This window comes from Hevea brasiliensis, chromosome 6 (genome assembly GCF_030052815.1).
Source record: "Hevea brasiliensis isolate MT/VB/25A 57/8 chromosome 6, ASM3005281v1, whole genome shotgun sequence".
NCBI lineage: Eukaryota > Viridiplantae > Streptophyta > Magnoliopsida > Malpighiales > Euphorbiaceae > Hevea > Hevea brasiliensis.
Window position 1 is genome coordinate 59,007,182 of NC_079498.1, and position 26,386 is coordinate 59,033,567.

General features: G+C 33.6%; 1 protein-coding gene across 2 annotated transcripts; it reads right to left on the bottom strand.

Moving 5' to 3' along the window:
* Positions 1 to 5,002: 5,002 nt before the first annotated feature.
* LOC110670163 (BRASSINOSTEROID INSENSITIVE 1-associated receptor kinase 1) lies at positions 5,003 to 16,996 on the bottom strand. Of its 2 annotated transcripts, XM_021832121.2 has the most exons (12): positions 16,612 to 16,996; positions 16,416 to 16,530; positions 15,733 to 15,865; positions 15,557 to 15,628; positions 9,218 to 9,361; positions 8,651 to 8,722; positions 8,457 to 8,528; positions 8,296 to 8,372; positions 7,440 to 7,568; positions 7,012 to 7,353; positions 6,266 to 6,660; positions 5,003 to 5,637 (listed from the first exon to the last, which is right to left on the bottom strand). In XM_021832121.2, the coding sequence occupies exons 2-12, from the start codon at positions 16,507 to 16,509 to the stop codon at positions 5,323 to 5,325; spliced, it is 1,845 nt and encodes a 614-aa protein (XP_021687813.1). In that variant the 5' UTR covers positions 16,510 to 16,530; positions 16,612 to 16,996; the 3' UTR covers positions 5,003 to 5,322. The 2 variants fall into 2 exon arrangements, with proteins under 2 accessions (XP_021687813.1, XP_021687812.1); XM_021832120.2 differs by having other exon boundaries at positions 16,416 to 16,996.
* Positions 16,997 to 26,386: the final 9,390 nt, after the last annotated feature.

The window sequence follows — 26,386 nt, forward strand, 5'->3', positions numbered from 1 at the left end:
AAGGATCGCAGCGTCACATTTTACGGTTCGAAATTTGACTTTAAATGGACTCCGTAGTCCTTCCCGAGAAGGTTACCCATCGCTATGACTCTCGACTCGTTTAACTTTTTATGTTCTGTTTTTCTTATTTATACTTAACTAATTGACAATTACTAATTATTTGTGTTTATAGCTTATCTAGTTGTCTTAAGTGTGGTTTTAATCCCCTTAATTGTCCGAACCGATACCGGTCACCGAAACAGTAAAATATACCAGGCTATACAAATAGGGGTGTTACAAATTACAAGGGTCAACTTTAATGAAGATAAGAAGAAGTTTTATGGTGTGGTTGTAAGAGAGTTCTAGTGAGAAGAGATAGTAAAAATGGAGGTGTGTGTGTAGAGAGAGAGCTTCGGCTGGATAGGGAAGAAGAAGGCAGAAAATAATTCTTTTATTTGACTTCTTTTTTCTATTTTAAATGCATTTAAATGTGTCGTTAAATGGTGATTGGTCCATGAGTTTTTATTGCATCATTCTCACATGAGCATGATGTCATAAATGGGGTATTTATTTTCATTTTCTTTTTCTTTCTTTTTCACTCACTTTTAATTAAATTTTTAGCAATATTTATTCATATTTTATATCATAATAATTATTTACTTAACTGGACAAGTTGGTTAAAAATCATCTCTGAAGGCGAAATGACCAAAATGCCTCCGTTTGGCTTATAGAGCCAAAACTGTCTGTACCAATTGATAAAATTCTAGAAGCATTTTCTTGGCATTCTAATGCCATTGAAACCTCAATGACTCTTCTCTGGAGTCCCAAAAATTATTTCATGAATTTTCTCCCGGGTTTAGGGCTCCTAGCTGCGAATATCACAACTTCCCACTAAATTATCCATCGTTAGGGCACTAGCTCATTTAACTTGGTTGTATTTTATTTCTAAATTTTTTCCTAAAATTTTCTTATTAATATTTGAGTTATTTATGACTCCTCACTCTAGTCTATATATAGTTCTAGTCATTCTAGCTATCCGGACAGACATTGGTTATCGGAACAGTAGAATGTATGGACTAGCTAAAGTGAGGGTGTTACAGGTACTGATTGAGGCATCTACAAAATAGACACTGTAGTTTCTCTAAAGTTGTTACCCCCCAAGCTAGAGGTCACCTGCAGCATCTGTACCTACTGCTGCTGGAAAGCTAGTACCACATGAGGACCTATAACTACCTCTGCATCATAAACACTAGGGTAAGTAACCAATTAATGTTACTGACAACTTGGGTGGGAACAATAGTTTTGCTGCTAGGATGACTAAACTGAACTAGTGTTCTTGGCTAGCTAACCACCTATTCTTCTCTCCTATGAGGTGGCTGATATCTTTCTTCACTGTCAACATGGCTTTCATCAGCATTGCTGTGAGGGTATATGGCTGAGATTGCCCCGTGAACTCATTAACACCTCTGGATGCCATGACAAATTATTCTAGCCTAGGGACCTAGCCATCAAACGGTACTGGAACTAGTGAATTAAGTTTATCGACTACTTTTTCCATACTTATATCAATTCTTTCCACTGATTGGTTAGGAGTTCCCAACCATTGTCCCATGTTTTTCATTAAGACACTAATGATGATCGATGCAAGAGTTTTCATTGAACTAAGAATTCATTTGCAAACCTCATCTTGCCCTTGAATTGAGTCAATAATCAAGGTATATACAGATTCTGTGCAACTGGGCTTTGAATTTCTTCTTATTGAGGATCTGACCTCCTTTCAAGGCATTCAACCATGAGAGGAACTTGAACATTCAGGCCGTCTATAGTATGACATCCCTTCGTCTCCTGAAACTCGACGGTTTCTTTGCCAAAAATGCTTTTGGCTTTAGGAGGCATAGTGTTACCTACAAAATCAAAAATAATAGTGTTTATTGTTTTGAAAAATGCGTAACTAGGCTTTGAATTTCTTCTTCTTGAGGATCTAACCTCCTTTCAAGGCATTCAACCATGAGAGAAACTTGAACTTTCAGGCCTTCTATAGTATGACTTCCCTCCGTGTCCTAAAACTCGACGGTTTTTTTGCCAAAAATGCTTTTGGCTTTAGGAGGCATAGTTTCACCTACAAAACCAAAAACAATAGTGTTTGTTGTTTTGAAAAATGCGTGCAACTAAGATTTGATCCCACCAAGCATGCTAAAAATTATTTGCTAATTTTTGGCAAAGACTAGTGGTATGGATTATTGATTTAACACTGTATGAGAATGTGTCTCACTGAACGTGTCAAAAATTATTTGATTGGGAAATAACTTGGCTAGCTAACAGTTTAGGAAATGCGAGCATGCCAAATACTGAGTGTATCAACTGTGCGCTTCTCTGACTTCTTTCAAATAATTGTGGGAACTTAACTAGATTGAACACAATTTCATCAAAAATCTCACTTCAGATTAAATAGTAATAGTAATAGTAGCATAAATTGTATTGATCAGAAGAAATTTATACACAATGCTTGAAAAATACATGCAAAACTTGAAAAATTAGAAGACAAATAAAATTAAATATAGATAAACTGCTTGAGTATGTTAATGTTGTTGTTAAATTAGTTGGTTGGGCCTTTACTCTGAAAGCACCTTCTCATGTTGAGCAGTTTTCTATCCACTTCTTGAAACTGCTTAAAACAGCTATCAACTTCCTTATCTTAGATAACCATCCAATAACCACCAAATATTTACTTAATAAATATTGTAGACCATTAATTAATTAAATTAATAAAATAAAACTAATTAAATTAATTTAACCAAAAATCAATTTAATTAATATAATTAATAAATTAATTAATTATTTTAATATAAACATCAATTTTTATGCTAGACTTGGTTTATAGTTTAAGAATTGTTTATTTTATCAATTTAATTCATCCTAATGTTTACAAAAAAATAACAAATCGAGCTTAATGTCACATCCCACCACATTCCATTAATATTCCACTTATCCATTCATTTAGTTATGTCGCTTAATATGATCTCATGGTCATCACATTAATTATTTTACCAACTCAAATACTATATCATAACTACCTTTAAAGAAATCCCTTTTGTCATGATTACAGCATATACACATAAAGTTTTAATAGCGACCTGACCTGACATAACCATCGAGATAAGTTTGGGACCGAATACAAAAAGATATAGACAATTTAAATTATTAGAAATTTCTCATTTAAAGGGAAGTATACTACTTAAGTATTTCAGATTTCATTTAAGTCGTAATTGTGAGAATTAACTAAGTTACAATAATTGAATAAAAAATTTATAAATTAAAAAAAATAATAAATCAATGAAACTTTACTTGCTATTCATTTGGAACATTCATCATTCCTAATAAAAAAAAAAAAAAAGGAATATTTGCAATATCCTATAATTAAATATACAACCATCATCTATGTAATAAAGACTTAGGACTCGTACATTTTCCAAAATAAGTACACAAGTAGCAATACGCAATAGTTCATATATGTAAAAAGCATACGCCTAACTCATGTATATGACTCAAGTATATACCAAAACAAAATTCTACTCCAATGAGTATGATTCTTCTCTTTCTAAGCTTCCCAAAAATTTTTAAAGCTAAGGAAATTAGTTTCTTTGGCTCTGGTGCACCTATGAGTGAGTATACAAATTATTGGAAATGGTATCTAATCCATTTCCCAGGTACCCTTTTTCTGATTTATCCAAAATTCATTCTGTATTATTATTCAATGGGCAATCTATATCAATTAGCAACTCAAAATAACCTAAACTTGAATGATCCGAATCCACCCGACTGTTTTGCCACCTCTACCTAAAATCCAATCTCTGCAGTCTAGACCATAGGTTCCAAATCCAACCAAACTGACATTCCGATTCGATTTAAAGCAAACGGAATTTCCAAATCCTCAAAGGCTCAATACACAAACATTTCTCAGATTCTCAATTTCCAAATAAAAAAAAAATCTCTATAATACAAAATCAATGCAGATGCAGAATCGATACAAAATCAATTCAAATGCAACATCAATACAGTTGAAAAAAACCTAACACAATACAGAAACAATAAACAAAATGCAAAGAACCCAATGCAATCCAACAAATAATAAATATAATCCCTTAACCTAAACAGCAAACAAAATATAAAGAACCAATCCTTTCGCATTTTCCTTAAAACCAAACAGAAAAAACATATATATAATAGATAGAAACACATAGCCAAATAGAAAATCAAGACAAACCCATGCGATCTAACAAAGAACCCAATCAGATGATCAGGATTCGATCTCCAAATCCAAAAAGCGAAGTCAAAATATTTAGGGTCAACCACTACATCAACATCGCAAATCAAGTCAGCTTGCGTCCCAATGGACGATCTTGGCAAGAATCGATTATTGAGGCTACTTGAAGGCTGGCAAACAAGGGAGATGGTTGCAAGGCCAAATGACAAGAGCGAAAAAAAGAAACCAATAGCAAAACAGAAAAAGAAGAACAATAAAAAGCGGAGCGAAAATGGAAGAAGTGGCGAAAGGGAAGAGAAGAAGGGGCGAAAGTAAAGATTAAAGAATGGGTATCGCGTCTAAGCAACTGAGCTTGATGGTCGAAGGGGAAAAGAATTAAAATGAAGTGGAAAGAGTTTTATGGTACATATATGCATTTTCACCAATGCTGCTTTGTGATTTCGATCGTTTGGTTTTTCTGTAATTTTTATGAAAATAATCAAACTACACTGAAACGAAATTGACCCAAAATCTAAAATGAATCAAATCACTTAAACTGAAAAATGAACAAAACTGACCCAATTCAATTCAATTCAATTCAATTCTTCGATTTAAACTGAAAACTGCAAATTTCTCCTTGTTCTGTCCACTGTTTAAAACCATATTGATCATTCCGCATCCAAACACAGAGCAACTAGTGCATTATCAAAGAATCATGGCAGGGAGAAGTATTATTATTCTTTTCTTTTTTTCAACATGCAGAAAGAGAAGTACTATGGCTTTGATGAAGTTGTTCAATAGCATATATTAATGACCGAAGAAAATATAAATGTATTTATTTGTGTAACAATCTCCACTAACTTATGAATACATAAAAATTATATAGTAGGTGCTTCCATGGCCCCTCCTGCCGTGCTTGCTAGAACCTGAATTTTAAGAACGCCCTATAGAAAGTGCAGAATCATCGATCAATTTCAACATGTGATATAAACTAGACACTGAAAATAACCCAAAAGGAAAAACTATTATGCACAAATGTGTAAATATCAGCTTTAGACACTAAATGGGCCTCCACAAGACTTTCAATGAATTAGATGGGATCATCTAGGACCAGACAACTCATCTGGAGGGATGTGGGATGTGGAATCGACGATCCAATTTGTGTTCGGGTGGTGGGCGTGATTAAATTCTTGTCGGATTATCTCCTCTTTCTGCCACTCCTCCCATCTTTCTGCCAATCCATCACCTTCCAACATTCTTACCACTTCAGACATCTTGGGTCTTTCCATTGGGGAACTTTGTGTGCACAGCAAAGCCACTTGAATCAACTGCTCCACCTCATCATTATCATAATTGCCCTGTAGATCACCATCAACTAATGTCTCCAGTCTCTTTTCTTTCAGAAGCCCTTTCACCTGAAATTTTAGACACATGTCAAAGCAGTTCAAAACCCAAGTAACAAATATGCTGAGTGTAGAAATGTGTACGACCATGTCATGGCAGCCAAATTATAAATATGTGGCATTTAGAAACATCAGATGACAGTTGTTAAACGAAGGCTGAACACGTGAATGGCCCGCTAGCAGGTGGAGCATTTAGTATTTGTTCACTCATGATTTAGAGCAACTTCTGAAACCAGGAAAGTGGCCATACATACAACATTTGACATAACTCACATGAATCAAAGTTCAACAGAGCTACACTGCTCTGATTAGACTGCTGTCATCCCCACAAGCTTGATCATGCGTGAAGTGATTTTGGCATTAATATATAAATAATAAAGACTATGGAGGCAAAATTAATAAATACATCAGTCAAAATGAAAGCTTTCTTATCATGAAAAACGTTTCATCACCTATAAATTATCGTAAATATTTCATTTTTTTAACATGCCTGGGAATATTAGAAGATGCATCACCTTTACTATCTGGTGTAACTCATTTCAGATGTGGCGTTCCTATTTAATTTTATTTATTTGGAGCCAAAACAAACAGATAATGATGATAACATACAAACCCACAAGGCAAAGACAGTAATACATACCCAATCAAGCAACATCACATCATCATCATTTGCAAGGCGAGCAAGATCGAAAGCCCTCTGTCCGGTGATCAGTTCAAGAAGCATGACACCATACCCAAAAACATCAGTCTTCTCAGAAGACTTTCCAGTAGATAGGTACTCAGGGGCTATATGCCCAATTGTGCCACGAACTGCAGTGGTAACGTGAGTGTCTTTGTAGTCCATGAGTTTAGCCAATCCAAAGTCTCCAACAACTGCTTCAAATTCTTCATCCAACAATATATTTGCAGCTTTGACATCACGATGAATAATCTTAGGATCACAATGATCATGCAAATAAGCCAGTCCTCGAGCAGCACCTAATGCAATTTGCTTCCGTTTCGGCCAATCAAGTGGGGGTTGTGACTCCTGACGCTCTATGATGATATGTCAATTAAATTATGAGCAATCAATCACATGAGGCCTTTTAGTTTTCATAAACTTCTATAATTTACCTAAAAATAGAGCAAATTTTCAAACTTTCAATCCTGTGCTAACTTCCAAACAATCATGTCAAAATTATAATAAAGGCTTGGCAAGTCCAATATGAAAATTAGACATTTATTAGGCAACTCATTTGTTAACAGAACCAGGAAACAAAGTAGCGTTTAAACAGAATTTGGAGTTGACGTCACACAAGAATCATCAAGTTGTAACCAAACATAAATAAAGCAGCAGCTATTAAAAGTGGAGATAAACAAACGACAATGGACAGGCCAAAAACATACCTCTTAAACATGAAGCTACACTTCCATTGACCATAAATGGATAGACAAGTAATCGTTCTGTAGGAGTCATGCAAAAGCCACGTAGACGAAGCAAATTCCTATGTACAGCCATGCTGATCATTTCTACTTCTGTTTGGAACTGCAGCTCTCCACCCTGTGTACGCTCCTCTTTCAGTCTTTTTACTGCCACTAGAGAACCATCAGCTAAGCGTCCTTTATATACCTTTCCAAATCCACCCCTACCCAAAATGTTTTTGTTGCTAAAATAATCTGTTGCAACTTGTAATTCACGCAGAGAAAACCTTTTAAGCTGTCCAAGATGGACCTCTGGGTCCTCTTCAGCTGTAAACAAATGTAGACAGTGAAAATCAATCCCACAAAAGAAACTCCATGATCAATCAACACATCTACTTCATAAAAACACTAACCAGGTACATCAAAGAAATGATCCTGTGGTTTTCTTCGCCGCCAATAAGCAATAGCAATGGCAGGGGCAGCAAACAGCAGAGCAGCTCCAGCAGCAACTCCCCCAGCAATAGCTCCAGTAGCACTGTTACCTGTTGGAATGATATTTCGTAAGTATACCAAATTTATGCAATGAGCTGATAATGAGCCTAAGAATCAGCATTTTCTACGTGAGAATACTCATAGTAAAATGAAACAATTCGCTAAATTTTACAGGAAATACAATGACAAGTCCCCAGTCTCAATATTGACAAGTTGAATTGAAGGAACAAAAGTTCAGTTAATAAAAAAGCTCAGACCATTAGAAAAAAATCAAGTTCTAAAGTTAATTGTTGAAAGCTAAATGAACCAGGATATAACTCCAGTGTAAGAATCCAAATCCTCAATGGAAACACAATCACAAGTACTCAATCTAAATATTGACAACTTCAATTGAAAGACCAAAAATTTAGTTAATAAAAAAGCTTAGACCGGTAGAAAAATTAAAGTTCAACAGCTAACTGTTGAAAGCTAATGGCCTATGAACTTTATTCCAAAAATCTGATGGAAGATGAACTTTATTCACCCTTTTATTAATTTTGAATTCAGAGGAAAGCAGAAAAAATTAAATAAACTGTGAATGTGAATTAAAGCTATTTTACTGATAAAATATCATCATTAGTTATGCAAATAAATTCCAACTTCTTCCAACTGAATAATGAAACAAAATAAATAAGAAAAATATTTAAAATATATCTCGTGAAATAAGAACAGGCTCTAATCTCAAATATAACTTGCAGTAAACAACACCAAAACTAAAATGGAGATATCAACACTAACCACTAGAAGTAGGTGTCGATGGAGGCAAAGGAGGAGGTGGGGAAGGAGGAGGATTGTTGAGTAGATTATTTTTAAAACTGCAAAAAGTTGCAGTAATTAGTAAGAAGTTTTTAGATCACCTGAATTCATCAAATTGATAATGACAAGTACTTGAAAGAAACCTGATGGGAGTGAACAAGGAAAAGGAACCATTGACAGGAACATCTCCTGTAAGTTTATTGCTTGAAAGATCCCTGCATTTAACATGCCAATATAATGTCATTCAAACAATTTATGGTGTACATTTGTTTAACATATAGAACAAAATGCCAATTCATTTATCATAAAATAATGAAATCAGTATAATACTACTCACAGGACTTGCAAGGATGCAATGGTAGTCAAAGGCATAGGAATTGTTCCCGACAAGCTGTTGTTGTTCAGACGCCTATTTCACATGAAATAATAATAATAACAATAATTATTTTCAAAGTAACTATGATCTTGTCTATCATGCATAACAAATTTAAGAGCTATCGCCTATCAGATGCGAAAAGGCCACATAATAGTGCCAAAGTTTTCCATGTGAACCAAGTAATATTAACAGCAAAATACATCAACGTAAATCACCTATTAATAAACTCTGTACCTTAATTTTTCATCAAAAAGCATTAGATTTAACATTTGCAGTCCAGACATCCATTATTTCCCACCCCCCATTTCTCTTCTTTTGTGAGATGTGAGATGGAGTTGAAAAACAATATTATATACCAAAAAGACATAAATAGATAAGACCTACAACCAAAATATCACTAAGTATCAACAATTGTCAGGAAGCAAGCTTTCTCAATAGACACAGAAATATATAAAAATATCATGATATGATAGACGCCATATGAATTTGCTAATTACAGAAGAATAGAAAAGAGATGCATATTCGTACAGGAAACGGAGTCTTTGAAGCTTGCCCAACGTCACCGGAATTGGACCATTTAAATAGTTCAAGTAAAGATCCAAGCTCACCAAGTTCGTCAAATTCCCAAGCTCATCCGGAATTGTTCCGCTTATGTTATTACTATAAAGTTCCCTGCATAAGAACTTCATTTAGTACTGCTAATTGAAAGATTGGAAAAGAAGAGACAGTTTGGTACAATCACATTACAAATAATATAAAAATTACATTCCTATTCACATTATTTGACATTAAAAATACATGTGCACAGATTTAAATATATAATGTTGCCTCAAACATTTTACTCATCCAAAATCATAACGCTTAATATGTAGAGTGCAGCATAGACAGAGATAGAAAGAAGATAAAGAAATTAAAGAGTCCAAGCCATGGATTTAAATCGTGTTTGCGGTCATTGTCATGGACAACGAAAACAGGCCTATAATAGCTATAATGTAACGATAACGGCCTATCACTATACAATTTTTTTTTTTTTTTGAAAAATTTGCAAAGTTTGTGAAATAAATAGATATTTAAAAATATAAGTAAAACTAAGATTTATAACTAAACAATAAGTATAAAAATATTAAATAAAAATATTAAATCCATCATTCTTAGACATCATTAGCATTAATCAATTTAAAACTAAAATAACAATAGGTGGATAGTAAAGAACGAACAATATACTTAACAAATATTGATGAAGCCCGAAAGTTTCTTTGATGTTATTTTTTAATTACTTGTTTATTTACAAAAATTAATTCTAAAAATAGTTCAAAATTAGGGAAAAAAATTAACATATAAATCAGGCAAATGTCACAGAATCCCTGAGTTATGATTCTGCTTCAGAGAATAAGAAGAAAGGATATGAGAGAATAGAAGAAATAGGGATGAGAGAGAGAGAGAGAGAGAAGTAATTCTTGTATTATTGAATTATTGGCCAGCTCAATTATTTACAATGGCACCCTATTTATACAATATTTTTCTCCCATATATTCCCACAGTTCGTAGTCCCTTTATTATCCTAACAACAAACTAATACTTCATGATATAAATTTGATTTAAAAAAAAAAGAAAAAGAAAAAAAAATGGCATCAAAAATAAATTTTTTCCACCAATAAGTAAAAAACTCCAAAAGAAATAAATAAATCATCCTTTGCAAGATACGGATGTGTAAAATTAGAAAGATAGTTTATGATCTTAGCTCACTAGTTGATGATCTTAACTCAAGAGATAAGAAGTGAAAGATTTATAGAAAGATAAAAAATTTTAGATGGAAAATTGAGAGAGAGTGAGATGTAGCAACTTAAAACTCCCCAAACTAGAAACAAAGCACAAGGAAGAACTACTGCTCCCATTTGGACAAAAAAAAAATATTGAGATAATGGACTGTTACCATTATTTAACAGTAAATAATGGTCGTTACCATTACGTAAAAGCCGTTACTACTATTACAAGTGCATTTTTAATGTTGCCTTTAAATAACAGATGGATCGGTAACGGGAGGCCAAAAAACCTTTAAATAATGACTATTATTTAAAACCAATGCACACATTTAGACCTGCTTGCGTATGTGATCACATGCACATACAATCTATGTTGAGCATTAACTTTTAGAAGCATCAGTTTTATGCCTCAATTGGTGGACAAACAAAATCAAACCATTCAAGTATATTCAAACACATTAAGACGAATACATAGCACACTTTTAAGTTGAACAAAGAAAGCATACATAAGCAGGTGAAAAGGGTCCTCCAATGCCCAAGGATTCCAAAGTTGCATGCTTCAAGGACCTAAGAATGGTTTATTGCACATTTATACCAAGTACCCAAGTGGATTGAATTAGCCCATGATAAATGACAACAATATGTGCACCTACTCTATGCTATGTTTGGGAAGGGAGTGAAAAATAAAGAGGAAAAAGTTATTTAATTTTTTCGAGAAGGAAAGTAAGTGTAAAATAATACTCTTGTATAAAAGTGTAAATTCTCTTGTATAAATTTACTCCAAATTGGAAAATAAAGTGCAAGGAAAATGTATATTTCTTATATATCCCTCACTGATATAAATAAAACTATAATTTAAAAAAAAAATCCACATTCTTTTTACATTTATTTCCACTTATATATATCCTTCATGGTCACGGTTGTAAGTAATGGAAAAAAACCTATAAATGCTGTAACATAACATTAACAGCCTATCACTACACAAATTCTTTTAAAAAAGTTACAAAGCTCCTGAAATGAATAAATATTTAAAGATATAATTAAAACTAAAATATATAACTACATAATAAGCATAAATACATCAAATTAAGACATTATATCTATTATTATTAGCCATCATTGGCATTAATCAATTTAAAACTAAAACAACTAAGATCCTAAATGGGCAAATGGAGCATGGTTTTAAATTGTGGCCGCGGTCCTAGATAATGAAAACAAGCCTATAACGACCGTAAAAAAACGGTAACGACTTGTTGCTGCTCAAATTTTTTTGGAAAAATTTAGAAAGTTCATGAAATAAATAAATATTCAAAGATATAATTAAAACTAAGATGTAGAACTAAATAATAAGCATAACTATATCAAATAAAGATATTAAATCCATCATTCTTATACATCATTAGTATTTTCAATTCAAAACCAAAATAACTAAGTAGATGGTAAATAACTCAACTTATAACCACAAAATGCGTGTCTAACAGATTACTATGTAATTTATGAAAATTAGTTTCAAGAGTTAATTTCATGATTATTTATTTGTCTCAAATTTTATAGCCTAAGTAAGATGTATTTTATTTTTTTTTAAATTACAACATTTATTTTTTATTAATTTACAATTACCTATATCCATTATATTGACTTGTTTATGATTAGCTATAATAATAACTAAGGTAAGAAACTAATCGTTTAATTTAAAAATTAGGTTTTAAACTTACTATTTAATTTATGAAAATTAATTTCAATAGTTAATTTCATGATTATTTATTTTTATTAAATTTTATCATGTCAAAACCTAAATTTATACTTAACAAATATTATTAAAGGCTAAAACTTTCTTTAATATTATTTTCTAATTATTTACGTTATTAACTAAAAATGATTCAAAAAAATATCTAAAAATCCTCACTCTTTGCTCTCCTTAACATCAAAACCAACTTGTCTCTTTGATGATCTATGCTCGAGTTCAAAAATTTGCAGAAAAATGAAATATTTCACTTGAGTTAATTATGAAGAAAATTAAAAAAAAAAAAAAAAAAAAAATTGAGAGAAAATGGCATAGTTGCCTGGGGAGAATGATGAGGTTCTAAAATGAATGAGCCAACATAGTTTTCTGCCCAAAGAAGAAAGTTCCCTCTACTGCATTTCAAGTGAAACATGTATTTAAAAAAAAAAAAAAAAAAAAAAAAAAGGAAAAAAGAATCTCAGCTAGAAAAGTAATAGTTATCAGTGTTGCTAGAGGCGACAGAGGTGCCAGTTGAGGCAAGGCAACCCTCTAGAGCCTTGCCTAGCACCGCCTAGCTTGGCTTTGAGAAGGCGGCGCCTCAATAACAGAGGCGAGAGGCGACGGGGCTCCTAAGGCGACGACTCTTTGAGGGAACAGTAATTTTTTTTTAACTGTTTTTTACCAAAATAAAATTAAAACCCCACTAGCCACCTCACACAAACAAAAAAAGAAACAAAGCAGCTCCTCTCTCTCAATGGGTATATTTATCTCTCTCTCTCTCTCCTCCTCCTCTTCTCCTTCTTCTTTCCTCTTTCTTCTCCTCTATTTTGTTCTTCTCTAAAATACAACAGTATCTTTGCACACTCCTTTTTTTTACATTTTTTTCTTCTTTTTCTCTCCTCCTTCTCTCTTCTTCTCTCTACTATATAGGACTATGGGTATTTAGTTTTGGCTGCTTATTTTTATATGAGTATTGTGAATTTGTTTTCTAAAACATGGTAAGTGTTCTTTTATATGCATAATTTGTTGTTTAATTTATATGGGCATTGTTAAATTTTTTGTTATCGTTTACTTTTACTCTTTATTCTTGATAATTTGTTATTGATTTTTTAATTTCTTGTTACCTTTACTTTTTATTCTTGTTAATTAGTCGTTTAATTTATATGGGTATCATTAATTCATTGTTAATTTCTTTACTTTTACTCTCTATTCTTGTTAATTTGTTCATTTCTAGTTAATTTCTTTTTACTTTTACTTTTTATTCTTATTAATTAATTGTTATTTAGTTATTTAATTTATATGGGTATTGTTACTTTGTTTACTTTCTTTTTCTTTTTAATATGCTTTTTTTCTTTACTTATCAAACTAGTTAAAAGAATGAATTTTAAAGTTATATATATATATATAATTTATCCAATTTAGGTTATAGCGCCTTACTTCAAAAAGACACTCGTCTCACCTCTCGCCTAAGTTCATAGGGTACCTTTTCACCTTGATAACACTGACAACCATTAGAATTGCTACTTAATTGTCAGTGATTGTCGTTATCTTTAAATAACGACCATAACAGCTTCAGCAGTTACAATTTTAAAAATCTGTTAAATAACAGTGGTAATGGTAATAGCAAGCTAAAATTCCTTTAATAACAATCATTATTTAAAACCATGATATGGAGTGTGGCTCATTATAGTAGCATCCTGAATGGGTTGAGAGAATATGGATGTAAAGGTGTAGATTAATTGTTCTCCTTTATTTTAAATAAACCTTTACTATTTGATGATCCTATTCTTAGCTCAAAAATGAAGATTTATAAAGATGGAAGATAGAAGATGGGAAATTTGAGAGAAATAGATGAAGTATAAAAACTAGAAACAAAATTAGCCCTCTACATCTCTATATCACAAATAAAAACAATCCTAATCTGCCAATGCAAGTAATAGCAGTCACCAATTACTTTTTTTTTTTTTTTGGCCATTATTTAGAGGGAGTACTTACCATTTGTTGATGTAAGCATGGCATAAGTCACAATATTTATATGATGCAATAATGAATGATGCAACACGATATTGCACCATTTAAATAATATCAACCAATAATATATTTGTTAAAGCATAACATTGCTAGAGAGTGATTTTTGTGTAACGGTAAAGTTACACCGTTTGTGACTTGGAGGTCAAAGGTTCAAGCCACAAAAATAGATTCTCTATAAAGTGAGGGCATGGCTACGTACATCAACCCTCCTTATAGCCTACAAGTGTGAAATACTTCATACACTGAGTCACCATTTTATGGTTATTGCTTCCTGTTGTGTTGCTTTATTATTTAAATGATGTAAAACAATAACTTGAACAAAGCACAATGAAGGAAATAACAATGAAGAAAAAGGCATAGTAATTGTAAGAATGCTAAGAGATAAAGAGACTTATTAAAATTTTTGTAATATGTAGGGAAATTAATTAATAGGAAACAACTCATTTTTCAACATACATAATCATTTAATTGTAACTCTATATATTCTCTCAAAAACATACTAACCAATGAAATTTGGAAGACAAGTTTATAAGAGTGCAAAAGAACTTGTCCTAAGTGTAGACATGCCCATTGATCCTAATTATAATTAAAATTCATTCCACATGCAACTGCCCACAACTATAGATAGAAGTAGAAACAAAATAAGATGAATGTTACTACCTTAAAAATTATCATTATCAAGTATCTGGGTTCCATTGAGTTTTAGGTGGAGATATAACTTATAGGATCAATACAAGATGAATGAAATGGAAGGTGCGACAAGTGTATTATGTGATCGAAAGATCCCTAATAAAGCGAAAGTAAGTTCTATATACTGAGGTCAAACCAACTATATTGTGTGAGAGTGAATGTTAGGCATCTATGGTACTGCATACCCTCAAGGGTGGCAGAAATGTTGATTGTAAGATGGATTCTGGCAACACAATAATAATAGATAAGATTATAAATAAATACACCCACCAGAGAATACATGTGGAACATATTGAAAATAAAATGAGAGAGTCGTTTAAGATAGTTTGGTCATGTACAAAGCAGAGAATCAAATGCCCTAATAGGGAAGATTAGTAGGAGGAGTGAAAAGAGGAAGAGGAAGACCTAAGATCAAGCGAAGGGAACTAGTATCAATGAGATTTACAAGTTATAGATATTGATCCGGACTTGGTATCTAATAGAACTGAATTATGAAAAAAGATTCATACGATCGACTCCCACTAATTTGGGATTAAGGTTTAGTTGTTATTGTTGTTGTTGTGTAGAAAACTATCAAAAGTAAAACCATGCCTTGGGTGGTCTTCAATCATATAATTCACACAGTCAAGCTAACCACAACATGGTTATAGTACTACTTACAAGTATTGCAAATTTGAAAGCTGACCAAGTTGTGAAACGAGTTGACCCGTCAAATTTGCATTTCCAAGGTCACTAAGTATAACAAAAAGAGAAACATATCATCATCATAGCCAAAGTTCAATATTGATGCATGCATTAGAAGGAAATCGCAACTGCAAGGCAATAAACAAACTTACACTCGGGTAACACTATTTTCACTGTTGCAGGTAACATGAAACCAAGTGCAGGGATTGACAAGGGTAGGATCCCAACTTTGTAGAACGTTGTTAGGATCAACTAAATTGGTCTTCAATGCGTTCAAGGCATCGCCTGGCTTCCCAAAAAAAAAAAAAAATCAAAGAGAGCCAGATGCAGATTGCAGATACAAAGAACGTAAAATAATTCGAACATCAGTTACTTGTAGTCAAATGAGTTACTATGGACAATCTTCTGATTATGATCATATACTTCTCAATTGGGACACAAAAAATTTAGCCTAAGTGTTTACCAAAATCCCAAACGTCACCAACAGAACACTAAATTGAACAGCATAGTTGCAGTTTACAGTTAGTTATACCCCCAATAAAACGATCAGCTCCCACAAGGTCAAGAAAAATTCCGAATAGAAATAGCAATTAAAAATAAGAAATTCTAAAAAAATTCCAAGGTTGGTTTTCTTTTCTCAAGAAATCCTTGGCAACATACTATCAAATTGTGATAACAGCCAATTCCAGGCAAGGCAATCCGAACAAAAACCCGTTAATTCAAAAAGTCAACAGAACCAAATCTCAAAAACCTATGGCCAAACATTTAACAAAAACTTTGGTTAAAGGAAGATTATATGCATAAACATAAAAAGAAAAACAATATCAAAATGTACCTTCAGCATTACCAGCAACTCTGAAAACAAAATGAAACAGCAAAATCAACCGGAAAAAAGCCAACCGCCCGATCGCCCACATCTTTCGCTCCATCAAGCACCCAAATTCCTCATACTGTTTTCATAAACTCACACTCATAATACAGTAATGATAACAATAACAACAGAGTCCTAACTTTGGAGCCGCTTGACTTACAGAAATATACGTTGACCTAATAAGAAAGTAACAAAAGGTGTGAAATCCCACAAAAATTTTGATGGGTTTTCCAGTTCGTGGAAAAGGGAAATTTTGAGAAGGTTTTATTTGTGTTTGGCGAGATTTTGAGAGCTAGAATGAAATACAAGAGAAAATTTGGGAAGCTTGAAAATAACAAGGGAAGAGTTTTTGCAGAGTATTATTTGGGTTTGGATTTGGGTTTGGGTTTAAGGTCATTGATTGGAAGTAGGCTAGTTACTACAAGTTGCAGCTTGAATAAGGAAGGCGCCAGTCAATGGGAACACCTTTATAAGTCCGCTCCGCCATTAGTCATTTAGAAATTTGGATGAAATGGCAACAAATTGGAAGTTTCCTACATGTTGTTTGGTTGAATTTCAAAACACAAAATTTTGTGTGTATATATATATATATATATATATATATATATATATATATATATATATATAATTCAAAGACTCAAGACTTCAATCTTTTAACTTTTAATATTACTAATATAATGATGTCTATATCTAAAAAATCTAAATTTCAAAGAGAGGGATGTAGGGAGAGAAAGAGAGATATATGATGAGAGTGAGAGAGGAGAGAGACCAAAATTAAGGTTGAGAAATAATTATAATAGTTAAAAATTTATTTATCGAAAATATAAGAATTTATCTATATTATAAAGTAAATTAAGTAGATTAAATTTTTTAAAAAATTTACTATGTTGCACTTTTTAAGAAGAGTTTAACATACTAATTAATGATATTATATTAATATTTTATTTTTTTAATCAATTATGTTAAATTTATAATTTTAAAAATAAAATAATAAATTACATTAAATGACCTTTAATTTGTAATTTATGACTATTATTATTTTACAAAAATTACAAAAATACAATTTTTATTAAAAAATTAAATTTGATATGTAAATATTAAAAATAAAGTATTAAATGAAAGTATTATAGTTATATGTTATAAATTTTAAAGATGAAATTTTTAAAAAATATTAAAAATAATTTTAAAAAGAAAAATATCAAAAGCAATTTGATTAAAAAAATAAATTGATATGTAAATATTAAAAATAAAGTATTAAATGAGAGTATTATAATTATATGTTATAAATTTTAATGATTAAATTAAAAAAAAAATATTTAAAGTAATTTTAGTAAAAAGCAAAATATTAAAATTTAAATTAAATATAAAAGTTAATTTTTATCAAATTTATGCATAGCACAAGCATGTAGCCAATTTATTTATAAATTAAAAGAAAAAGTACACTTAAATATCATATACTTTTACCTTTAGCACTTAAGTTTTTTTTTATTTCAGTTTAGGGTTTGAGAATTTTTTTTTTTTTTTTTAAGTTCAGGGCGTAAGGGCTTTTTTTTTTTTAATTTAGGATCTATGTCTTTAGTTTTTTGTACTTAAGTAATAAAATAAGGATAAATCACTATGAGGTCCATAGATTTTGTTAAAATTTATAAGTTGGTCCCTGCAATTCTTAAATCTAATTAAAATGTTCTTTTATTTGTAAAATTAAACTTTTTAGTCATTATATTAAAATTTTTAATGATTTATGTAAGTCATACTTAATTCGAAGGACAGAGAAATTTTTTATCCTCAAAATACCCTCATTTTCTCCCAATCCCTTCTCTCTCCCATTACTCCCCTGTTTGCTCGATTTTACAACCACCGTAAGTGTACAAATCGCTAACAAGTAATAAAGTGATGAGTAGAGTATTATTCCCACGAGGAGTTAAAAATGTAAGTACTAAACTTCAGGGCAATATTAACTGTTTAAACTACTGTAAGTTATGCGAGGGTGAATTCTAAACTAAAACAAAGCGACTATTGAGAATTGAAGAAAGTAAATTTGGAAGCTTAAGGAGAATTCTAATTTTGTGAACAATTATGGAATTTTAGATTTCACACCTTAACTTTGTTATAGTTTTAATCTTGCTTTATTAGTGTATTGAGTGTTTGTTTCTTTGATGGAAATTAATCCTAAGATATCTTAGATCCTCTCTCAAGGTATCTAAAGTGTATTCCAATTAGAGCTAAACCCTACTTTCATTAGTGATTAGTCCTAATCAAAACCCACAAAAGGTTATCAGCCTATCTCTAGGTCAAACTTCCTAGGTTCAAAATCTTGATTTTTCAATATTAATCTTCACCTCTCAGTTCATCAATTAGTATCTTAGATCATGGCTAGGTGGGTTGTCACACCCTACTCCTCCGTATGATGTAATATGATCCCGAAGTATACCTAATCAATTATCGTACTTCATCTACCGGTAACCCATTAAATATACTACAAGGGATTTTAAAACAATTTTCGTGAAATTAAATAGTGGTGGAGACATTGAATATTTCTTAAAAAGCCTTTAAGTGAAATTTTGGTCATGGATCAAATCATCAATTAAAATTTGGTGTTACAAAAATTTTTTAAAATTTCGGCAGAGTGCCTACTGTATTTTGAGAAAATAGTTCTTCAAAACCTACAAAAAAACACACTTTCAATATTTTTGCTCAACCATAACTCTATTTCAAATCATTTCTCAATATAATTCAATCTCAAACCAACCTCATCATAAAAGAAACATTTCATTAATTATAAGACTCAAAAATTAATATTACAAAATTATACAGATAAATGAAATCTCGAATTTACATTACAATAATTTGCATTTAATTACATACCAAATTATTTTACAAGAGTTCTTATATAACTGCTCAAATAATTTACATACATATTATTACATGTATATATCAAAGCCTATGTACATGGGTATACCTATGATATACCTGGAGCTAATCTGAATGTGTATTCAAGGAAGTTTACTCACCTGCTCTATGCTCTTTTCACCTACGATAGCATGCAAAGCTATCACTGAGTGGTGAACTCAGTGGTGCACAACTATAACTTAAAACATAGTACAATATACCTTAGCAAAATTACAGCAATTAATTTGAAAATCTGTGTGACACCCCTTACCCGTATACAGTATATCCGAGTAAGCTATGTCACACGGTGTACCGGAACACTCTATTTTATCTTAATTAATTTTCATCATAATTTTGAACATAATTTGTGAAATATAATCTATTTAAGTCATTTGTTGAAATTTTAATTTATTTGAGGTTCCGAAAATTTTATAGAAAATCCGTGATCTGGCTAAAAATGGAGAAAGCAGTTCTTGAACTGTAAAAACACTTCCAATAATCATATTCAATCATCTCAAACTCCAATATCAAAATCTCAACATTTTTCAATTTCATTTCTCAATCATTCATCTCATGTGATAATCATGTATAAATCACAGATAAACATTCACTTTTCCATTCACAAACACAATTCTCATTATTTACATGAACATCAAAATACATTTCATTAGTTCAATTACATATGAGAAAATAAAAATTAGTTACAAAATATCAAAATGAAACCTAGTATCCTACCAATGCACTAAAGATGGTGAGGTGACACGGACACTATGCAGAGCTGCAGGATGGACTCACCCAGTCTGTGGTCTACTGGGCTCTCGATCAGTATCTCCAGAACCTACGCGTGGCAACAGCAACGCGCTAAGCAATAATGCTTAGTGGTGCAATAATAAAATAAAAAGAATAGCAGAAAATAAATATGTATTGAATGTATCGATGTTTTATTGGTTTTGTACTTGTTATAATCATTTATTTTGTTAACTTTATCCACTTTCATTCTTTTGGTTGCCCAAGTAACCTATACTGGACGACTGGACTGGATAAACGGGTAAACTGGCACTGGGTATCAAGTGTTTACTTTTTGTTTTCTTTTGTCTTTATTTATCTCTTTCATTAGTTAGTTAAATGGTTGTTTAAATGCAATTGGTGGAAACTTTTAATTGACATCATAATGATGTCATAATTTGCTTTTTATGGATTTTTCTTTTCTTTTCTTTTCTACTAGCTTTACATTAATTTTTCATCACCCTTAATTCATATTTTATGTCATAATAATTATTTACTCAACTGGACAAGTCGGCCAAAAATCATCTCTGAAGGCGAAATGACCAAAATGCCCTCCGTTTGGCTTAACGGGTCAGAATTGTCTGTACCGATTGAAAAATTTTTCTAAATATTTTCTTGGCATTCTAATGCCATAGGAACCTCAATGGCCCTTCTCTGAAGTCTCAAAAATTATTTTATAATTTTCCCCTGGGTCTAGGGCTCCTAGTTGCGAGAACCGCAACTTCCCTCTGGGTTACCCATCGCTTGGGCACCGGCTCATTTAATTTGGTTGTATTTTATTTCTAAAATTTTTTCTAAATTTTTCTTATTAATATTTGAGTTAATTATGGTCCCTCAATTTAGTTTAAATATTTTTCCGAACGTTCTAGCTGTCCGGACTGACACTGGTCACCGAAACAATAGAATGTACGGAGTTGCTACAGGGAGGGTATTACAACTCTTCCCCTCTAATTTAAATTTCGTCCTCGAAATTTTACTGTCTAAACAGTTGAGAGGCTGTTGCCTTATCGTCTCTTCACTTTCTCAAGTTGCCTCCTCAATGTTGTGGTGCCTCCAAAGCACTTTCACCAGTGGAATCTGCTTATTCCTCAGTTCTTTCACTTCCCGAGCCAGGATCCGTAGAGGTTCTTCTTCATATGTCAAATCCGGCTGTATTTCAATTTCTTCCCTGGAGATGACATGTGAAGGATCTGAGCGGTATCTTCTTAACATAGATACGTGAAACACATTATGGATCTTGTCCAGCTCTGGAGGTAAAGCTAGCCTATAGGCCACTGGACCCACACGTTGAATGACTTCATATGGGCCAATGAACCTAGGGCTTAACTTACCTTTCCTTCCAAATCTCAATACCTTCTTCCACGGTGACACCTTGAGGAACACTTTGTCGCCAACCGCATATTCTATTTCTTTTCTCTTCAGGTCGGCATAAGATTTCTGTCTGTTTGAGGCAACCTTCAGATTGGCTTTGATTAGTTTCACTTTCTCCTCAGTCTGTTTCACTGTGCAGCCCCACCGATTTGTCTTCGCCCAATTCAGTCCAAAGACACTGAGTTCTACATTTCCTCCCATACGATTGCTTCATATGGGGCCATTTGGATACTAGCTTGGTAGCTATTGTTGTATGCAAATTCTGCGCGATGGGAGGTATCTATCCCAACTTCCCTCAAACTCAATGACACAACTCCTCAGCATATCCTCAAGGACCTGACATATATTTCATGTTATTGTTATCATTTTAGTTCAATAGTTGTATTAATTCAATTGATTTAATTGTTTACCTGGATTACTCTTTCTGATTGCCCATCCGTCTGCGGATGAAAAGCTGTGCTGAAGTGGAGTTGTGTACCCAAGGACTCATGCAACTTCTTCCAAAATCTCGATGTAAACCTTGGGTCTCGATCAGATATGATGGAAAGTGGAATTCCATGTAGTCTAAAAATCTCACTGATATACAATTCTGCTAACTTCTCCAGTGAGTAGTCAGTCCTAACTGGCAGAAAGTGTGCTGATTTCGTCAATCTATCTACTATCACCCATACTGCATCATGTTTCTTCTGGGTGAGAGGTAGACCACTTACAAAATCCATGGTGACCCGATCCCATTTCCATTCAGGTATGCGTATAGGCTGTAGCAATCCTGATAGAACTTGATGTTCTGCCTTGACTTGCTGACATGTCAAGCATTTAGTCACATAGTCAGCTATGTCCTTCTTCATACCAGGCCACCAATACTGAAGCTTCAGATCATGATACATCTTTGTACTTCCTGGGTGCATAGCATATACACTGGTGTGTGCCTCTTTTAGAATACTAGCCTTCAATTCCCCATCATCTGGTACACACAGTCTTCCTTTGTAATACAGACACCCATCTGCTTTCACCTCATAATCAGTTGCTTTTCCCCCTGGGATTTTGCTCATAATAGCCATTAGCTTCTCATCTACCCTCTGCCCATCTAAAATCTGCATATGAGTTTGGCCTCACTTACCTTTCGGCCAAAATAGCTCCATCTCGAACCAAAGATAAATGGGCATTCAATGATCTCAAAGCTGTCATGGATTTTCTGCTCAAAGCATCAGCAACTACATTTGCCTTCCCAGGATGGTAGTCAATTACACAATCATAGTCCTTCAGGAACTCAATCCATCGCCTCTGTCTAAGGTTGAGCTCCTTCTGAGTTGGCAAATATTTCAGGCTTTTATGGTCTGTGTAAATGTAGCACTTTTCACCATATAAGTAATGCCTCCATATCTTCAGTGCAAAGATAATTGCTGCAAGCTCTAGATCATGGGTAGGGTAATTCTGTTCATGTGGCCTTAGCTGCCTGGATGCATAAGTGACCACCTTCCCCTCTTGCATCAATACACACCCTAACCCATTATGAGAGGCATCACTGTAGACCACAAAGTCCTTTCCTGACATTGGCGTGTGTGCTGCGGTGTCTCTGTCAACATAGCCTTCAACTTCTCAAAACTAGTCTGACACTTGTCATTCCAGTCAAATCTGACATTATTATGTAACAACTTGGTCATTGGAGCAGCTATTAAAGAAAATCCCTTCACAAATCTCCTGTAATACCTAGCTAAACCCAAGAAGCTTCTGACCTCAGTTGTATTCCTGGGAGGCTTCCATTCCATCACTGCTTCTATTTTCTTGGGATCCACCCTAATCCCATTAGCTGACACTATGTGTCCAAGGAATGCAATCTCATTCAACCAGAAGTCACACTTGGACAACTTAGCATACAGCTTCTTTTCTCTCAGGGTTTGTAGAACAATCCTCAAATGCTCATCATGTTCTTCCCTGGTCTTGGAATACACCAGAATATCATCAATAAAGACCACTACGAACCGATCTAGGTATGGATGGAAGATACGGTTCATAAAGTCCATAAATGTCGCTGGTGCATTTGTTAGGCCAAAGGGCATCACCAGAAACTCATAATGCCCATACCGGGTCCTGAATGCAGTCTTGGGCACATCTACATCCTTCACCCTCAACTGATGATACCCTGATCTGAGATCAATCTTAGAAAATACTCCTGCTCCCTTCAACTGATCAAACAGATCATCAATTCTAGGCAACGAATATTTGTTCTTCACAGTCACTTTATTCAACTGCCGGTAATCAATGCAAAGCCTCAAAGTCCCATCCTTCTTCTTCACAAACAACACTGGAGCTCCCCATGGTGACACACTGGGGCGTATGAACCCCTTACCAAGCAACTCTTGCAACTGAGTTTTCAACTCCCTCAATTCAGTGGGTGCCATTCTATAAGGAGCAATGGAAATGGGTGCTGTACCCGGCAGTGTCTCAATAGCAAACTCGACTTCCCTTTCTGGTGGCAAACCAGGCAATTCTTCAGGAAATACCTCTGGGAAGTCTCTTACTGTGGTTATATCACTCAGGTTTGGCTTAGCCTGCCTAGTATCCACCACATGTGCTAGGTAGGCTTCACAGCCTTTTCTCATCATTCTTATTGCAACTGTGGCTGAGATGACATTGGACAAGAAATCTGTCCTTTCCCCCACAACTGTGATCTCATTACCCTCAGAAGTTTTCAGAGAAATTCTCTTCAATTTGCAATCAACTATTGCCTAATAACATGATAACCAGTCCATTCCCAAAATCACGTCAAACTCATGGAAAGGCAACTCAATCAGGTCTGCTAAGAATTCATACCCCTGAATCCTTAACGGGCAACCCTTGTACACTTTGTTCACTACCACATTGTGGCCCAATGGATTAGTGACCAGAATGTCTTAGTCACTCTCCCCTACTAGTATCCCCCTTTCTACGGGTAGGTTGATGCAGATGTATGAATGAGTGGATCCTGGATCCACCAATGCATGCACAGATGTATTGTAGAGGGAGAACGTACCCCTGATGACGTCCGGGGCATCTTGCTCCTCCTGAGCTCTCAGGGCATAGGCTCGCGGGTGGTGCATTATCCGCCTCTCTCGGCTCAAATGCAGGCCTCTGTGATGGTCCTCTTGCCTCAGTTGCAGTTTCCTACCCCTTTGTGGTGCAGGAGCAGGTCTGTCTGTTTGTGTTGGAGCAGCTATAGTAGTTCTGCGTGGACAGTTCTTCAACTGATGCTTTGTTGACCCACACCTTAAGTAGGCACCAGTCACTCTCCAACACTCCCCCTTGTACCACTTCAGACAGTGTGGACATGTAGAAGATGCTGGGGCTGGTCCCCTGAACCCCATCTGTCACACCCTACCCCTCTGTAAGGCATAACATGATCCCGTAGTATACCTAATGAATTACCAACTCCGTCTACTGATAACCCATTAAATATACTACAAGGGATTTTAAAAACTTTTCTTATTTCTTTTCTGATGGTGAGCACTATTTACAGGTGTTAAAAACTTTGGTGAACTGAAGTGAAACAACTAACTCATTTGATTTATTTGGAATTTCTGTAAAAATTTTGGCAGAGTGCCATCTGTATTTTGGACAAAATAGTTCTTCAGAAAACCTATAAAAAGCACTTCAATAATTTTCCAAATCTCAACTCCAATACATTTCTCAACACAACAATTTATCAACTCAATTCCATAGAAATTTTTCAAAGTTTGAGATAAGAAAATATAATACAGCTTTTACAAGTCAAAGCAGCTCATAATTATTTTATAACTTCCAGGTACAATTTGAATTTACAACTGCTCAAAACCAAAAACAAAATATACATACAGTGTCATACATTACAGTACAAAATGCAAAATATTGGTATACTCATTATACCAGGTAATCCCTCATTTGGATGTATATGCGGCCTAGTCTGCTCTGCCTCGGTCTCTCTACTGCGGCGGCAATAATAAAGCTATCATTTGAGACAATGTCTCAGTGGTGCACAACATTAACCAAATACAAATTTAAATCACAATTCGTAAATCATATAAATAGTGGATACTTAAAACCATAGTCAAATTTAAGACAATAAAGGTCAATAAGAATTTAAACTCCATTTCTCAGTATCACAATAGATTTTCATAAGTCAGGTCATGTTTGAATTCAAAAGACAGTATATGTCAATGAGAGTTTAAATCCATTTCACAATCTCACAATACACATCAATAAATCACACACAGCTTAATCATGATCCATAGTTCAATTCGTCCCAAAAGCCGATGGCTAATGAGGTATTCAATTCATCCCAAAAGTCGATGACTAATGAGGAATAACATGGCTAGCTAGCAAAAATATGAGTACTCATCCAATTCGTCCTCAACAGGCACACACCTCAACACTTGACGGAGAGAATTCAATTCGTCCCACTAGACAAGCTAATGAGAAATACGATCAATATACATGATAGTGTGGTTTCAAACCATTTCAATGCTTTTCAATCAATAAGTAACCATCAATGTCATTCAAACAATTTTCTGATTTCAGACCATTCACAATATTTTTCAATCAATAAGTGTCCATCAAACTCATTTACACAATTTAAAACAATAATATACAAATAGTCAATATTTATTTCAATTGAAAATAATTCAAAAGAAACAGTTGTTGTGCACAAACCTCTGATATTTATCTCCTGGTCCTGACTCAGTATTTCTTTCCCTTTTGCTGAGTCCTTGTTAACTGAGAAACACAATTTGAAGTGTTTCAGTGCTAAATTAATTTGCCTCTAACGATAATGTTCGATAAACAATTCACTGAATACCTTTATTTGCTTAATCACCTAATATACCGACCCTCATTGCGTTTTAGGTAAATTAGGTTTTAATGTCGTTAATATGTCA

What these genes read in the sequence shown, in the direction of transcription:
- LOC110670163 (XM_021832121.2), bottom strand. Translation starts at nt 16,509, where the DNA reads ATGGAGCGAAAGATGTGGGCGATCGGGCGGTTGGCTTTTTTCCGGTTG. An exon ending in TCATTTCTTTGATGTACCTG is followed by an intron (nt 7,354 to 7,439) that starts GTTAGTGTTTTT and finishes ATTTGTTTACAG; the next exon opens with CTGAAGAGGACCCAGAGGTC. An exon ending in ATGTGATGTTGCTTGATTGG is followed by an intron (nt 5,638 to 6,265) that starts GTATGTATTACT and finishes CTAAAATTTCAG; the next exon opens with GTGAAAGGGCTTCTGAAAGA.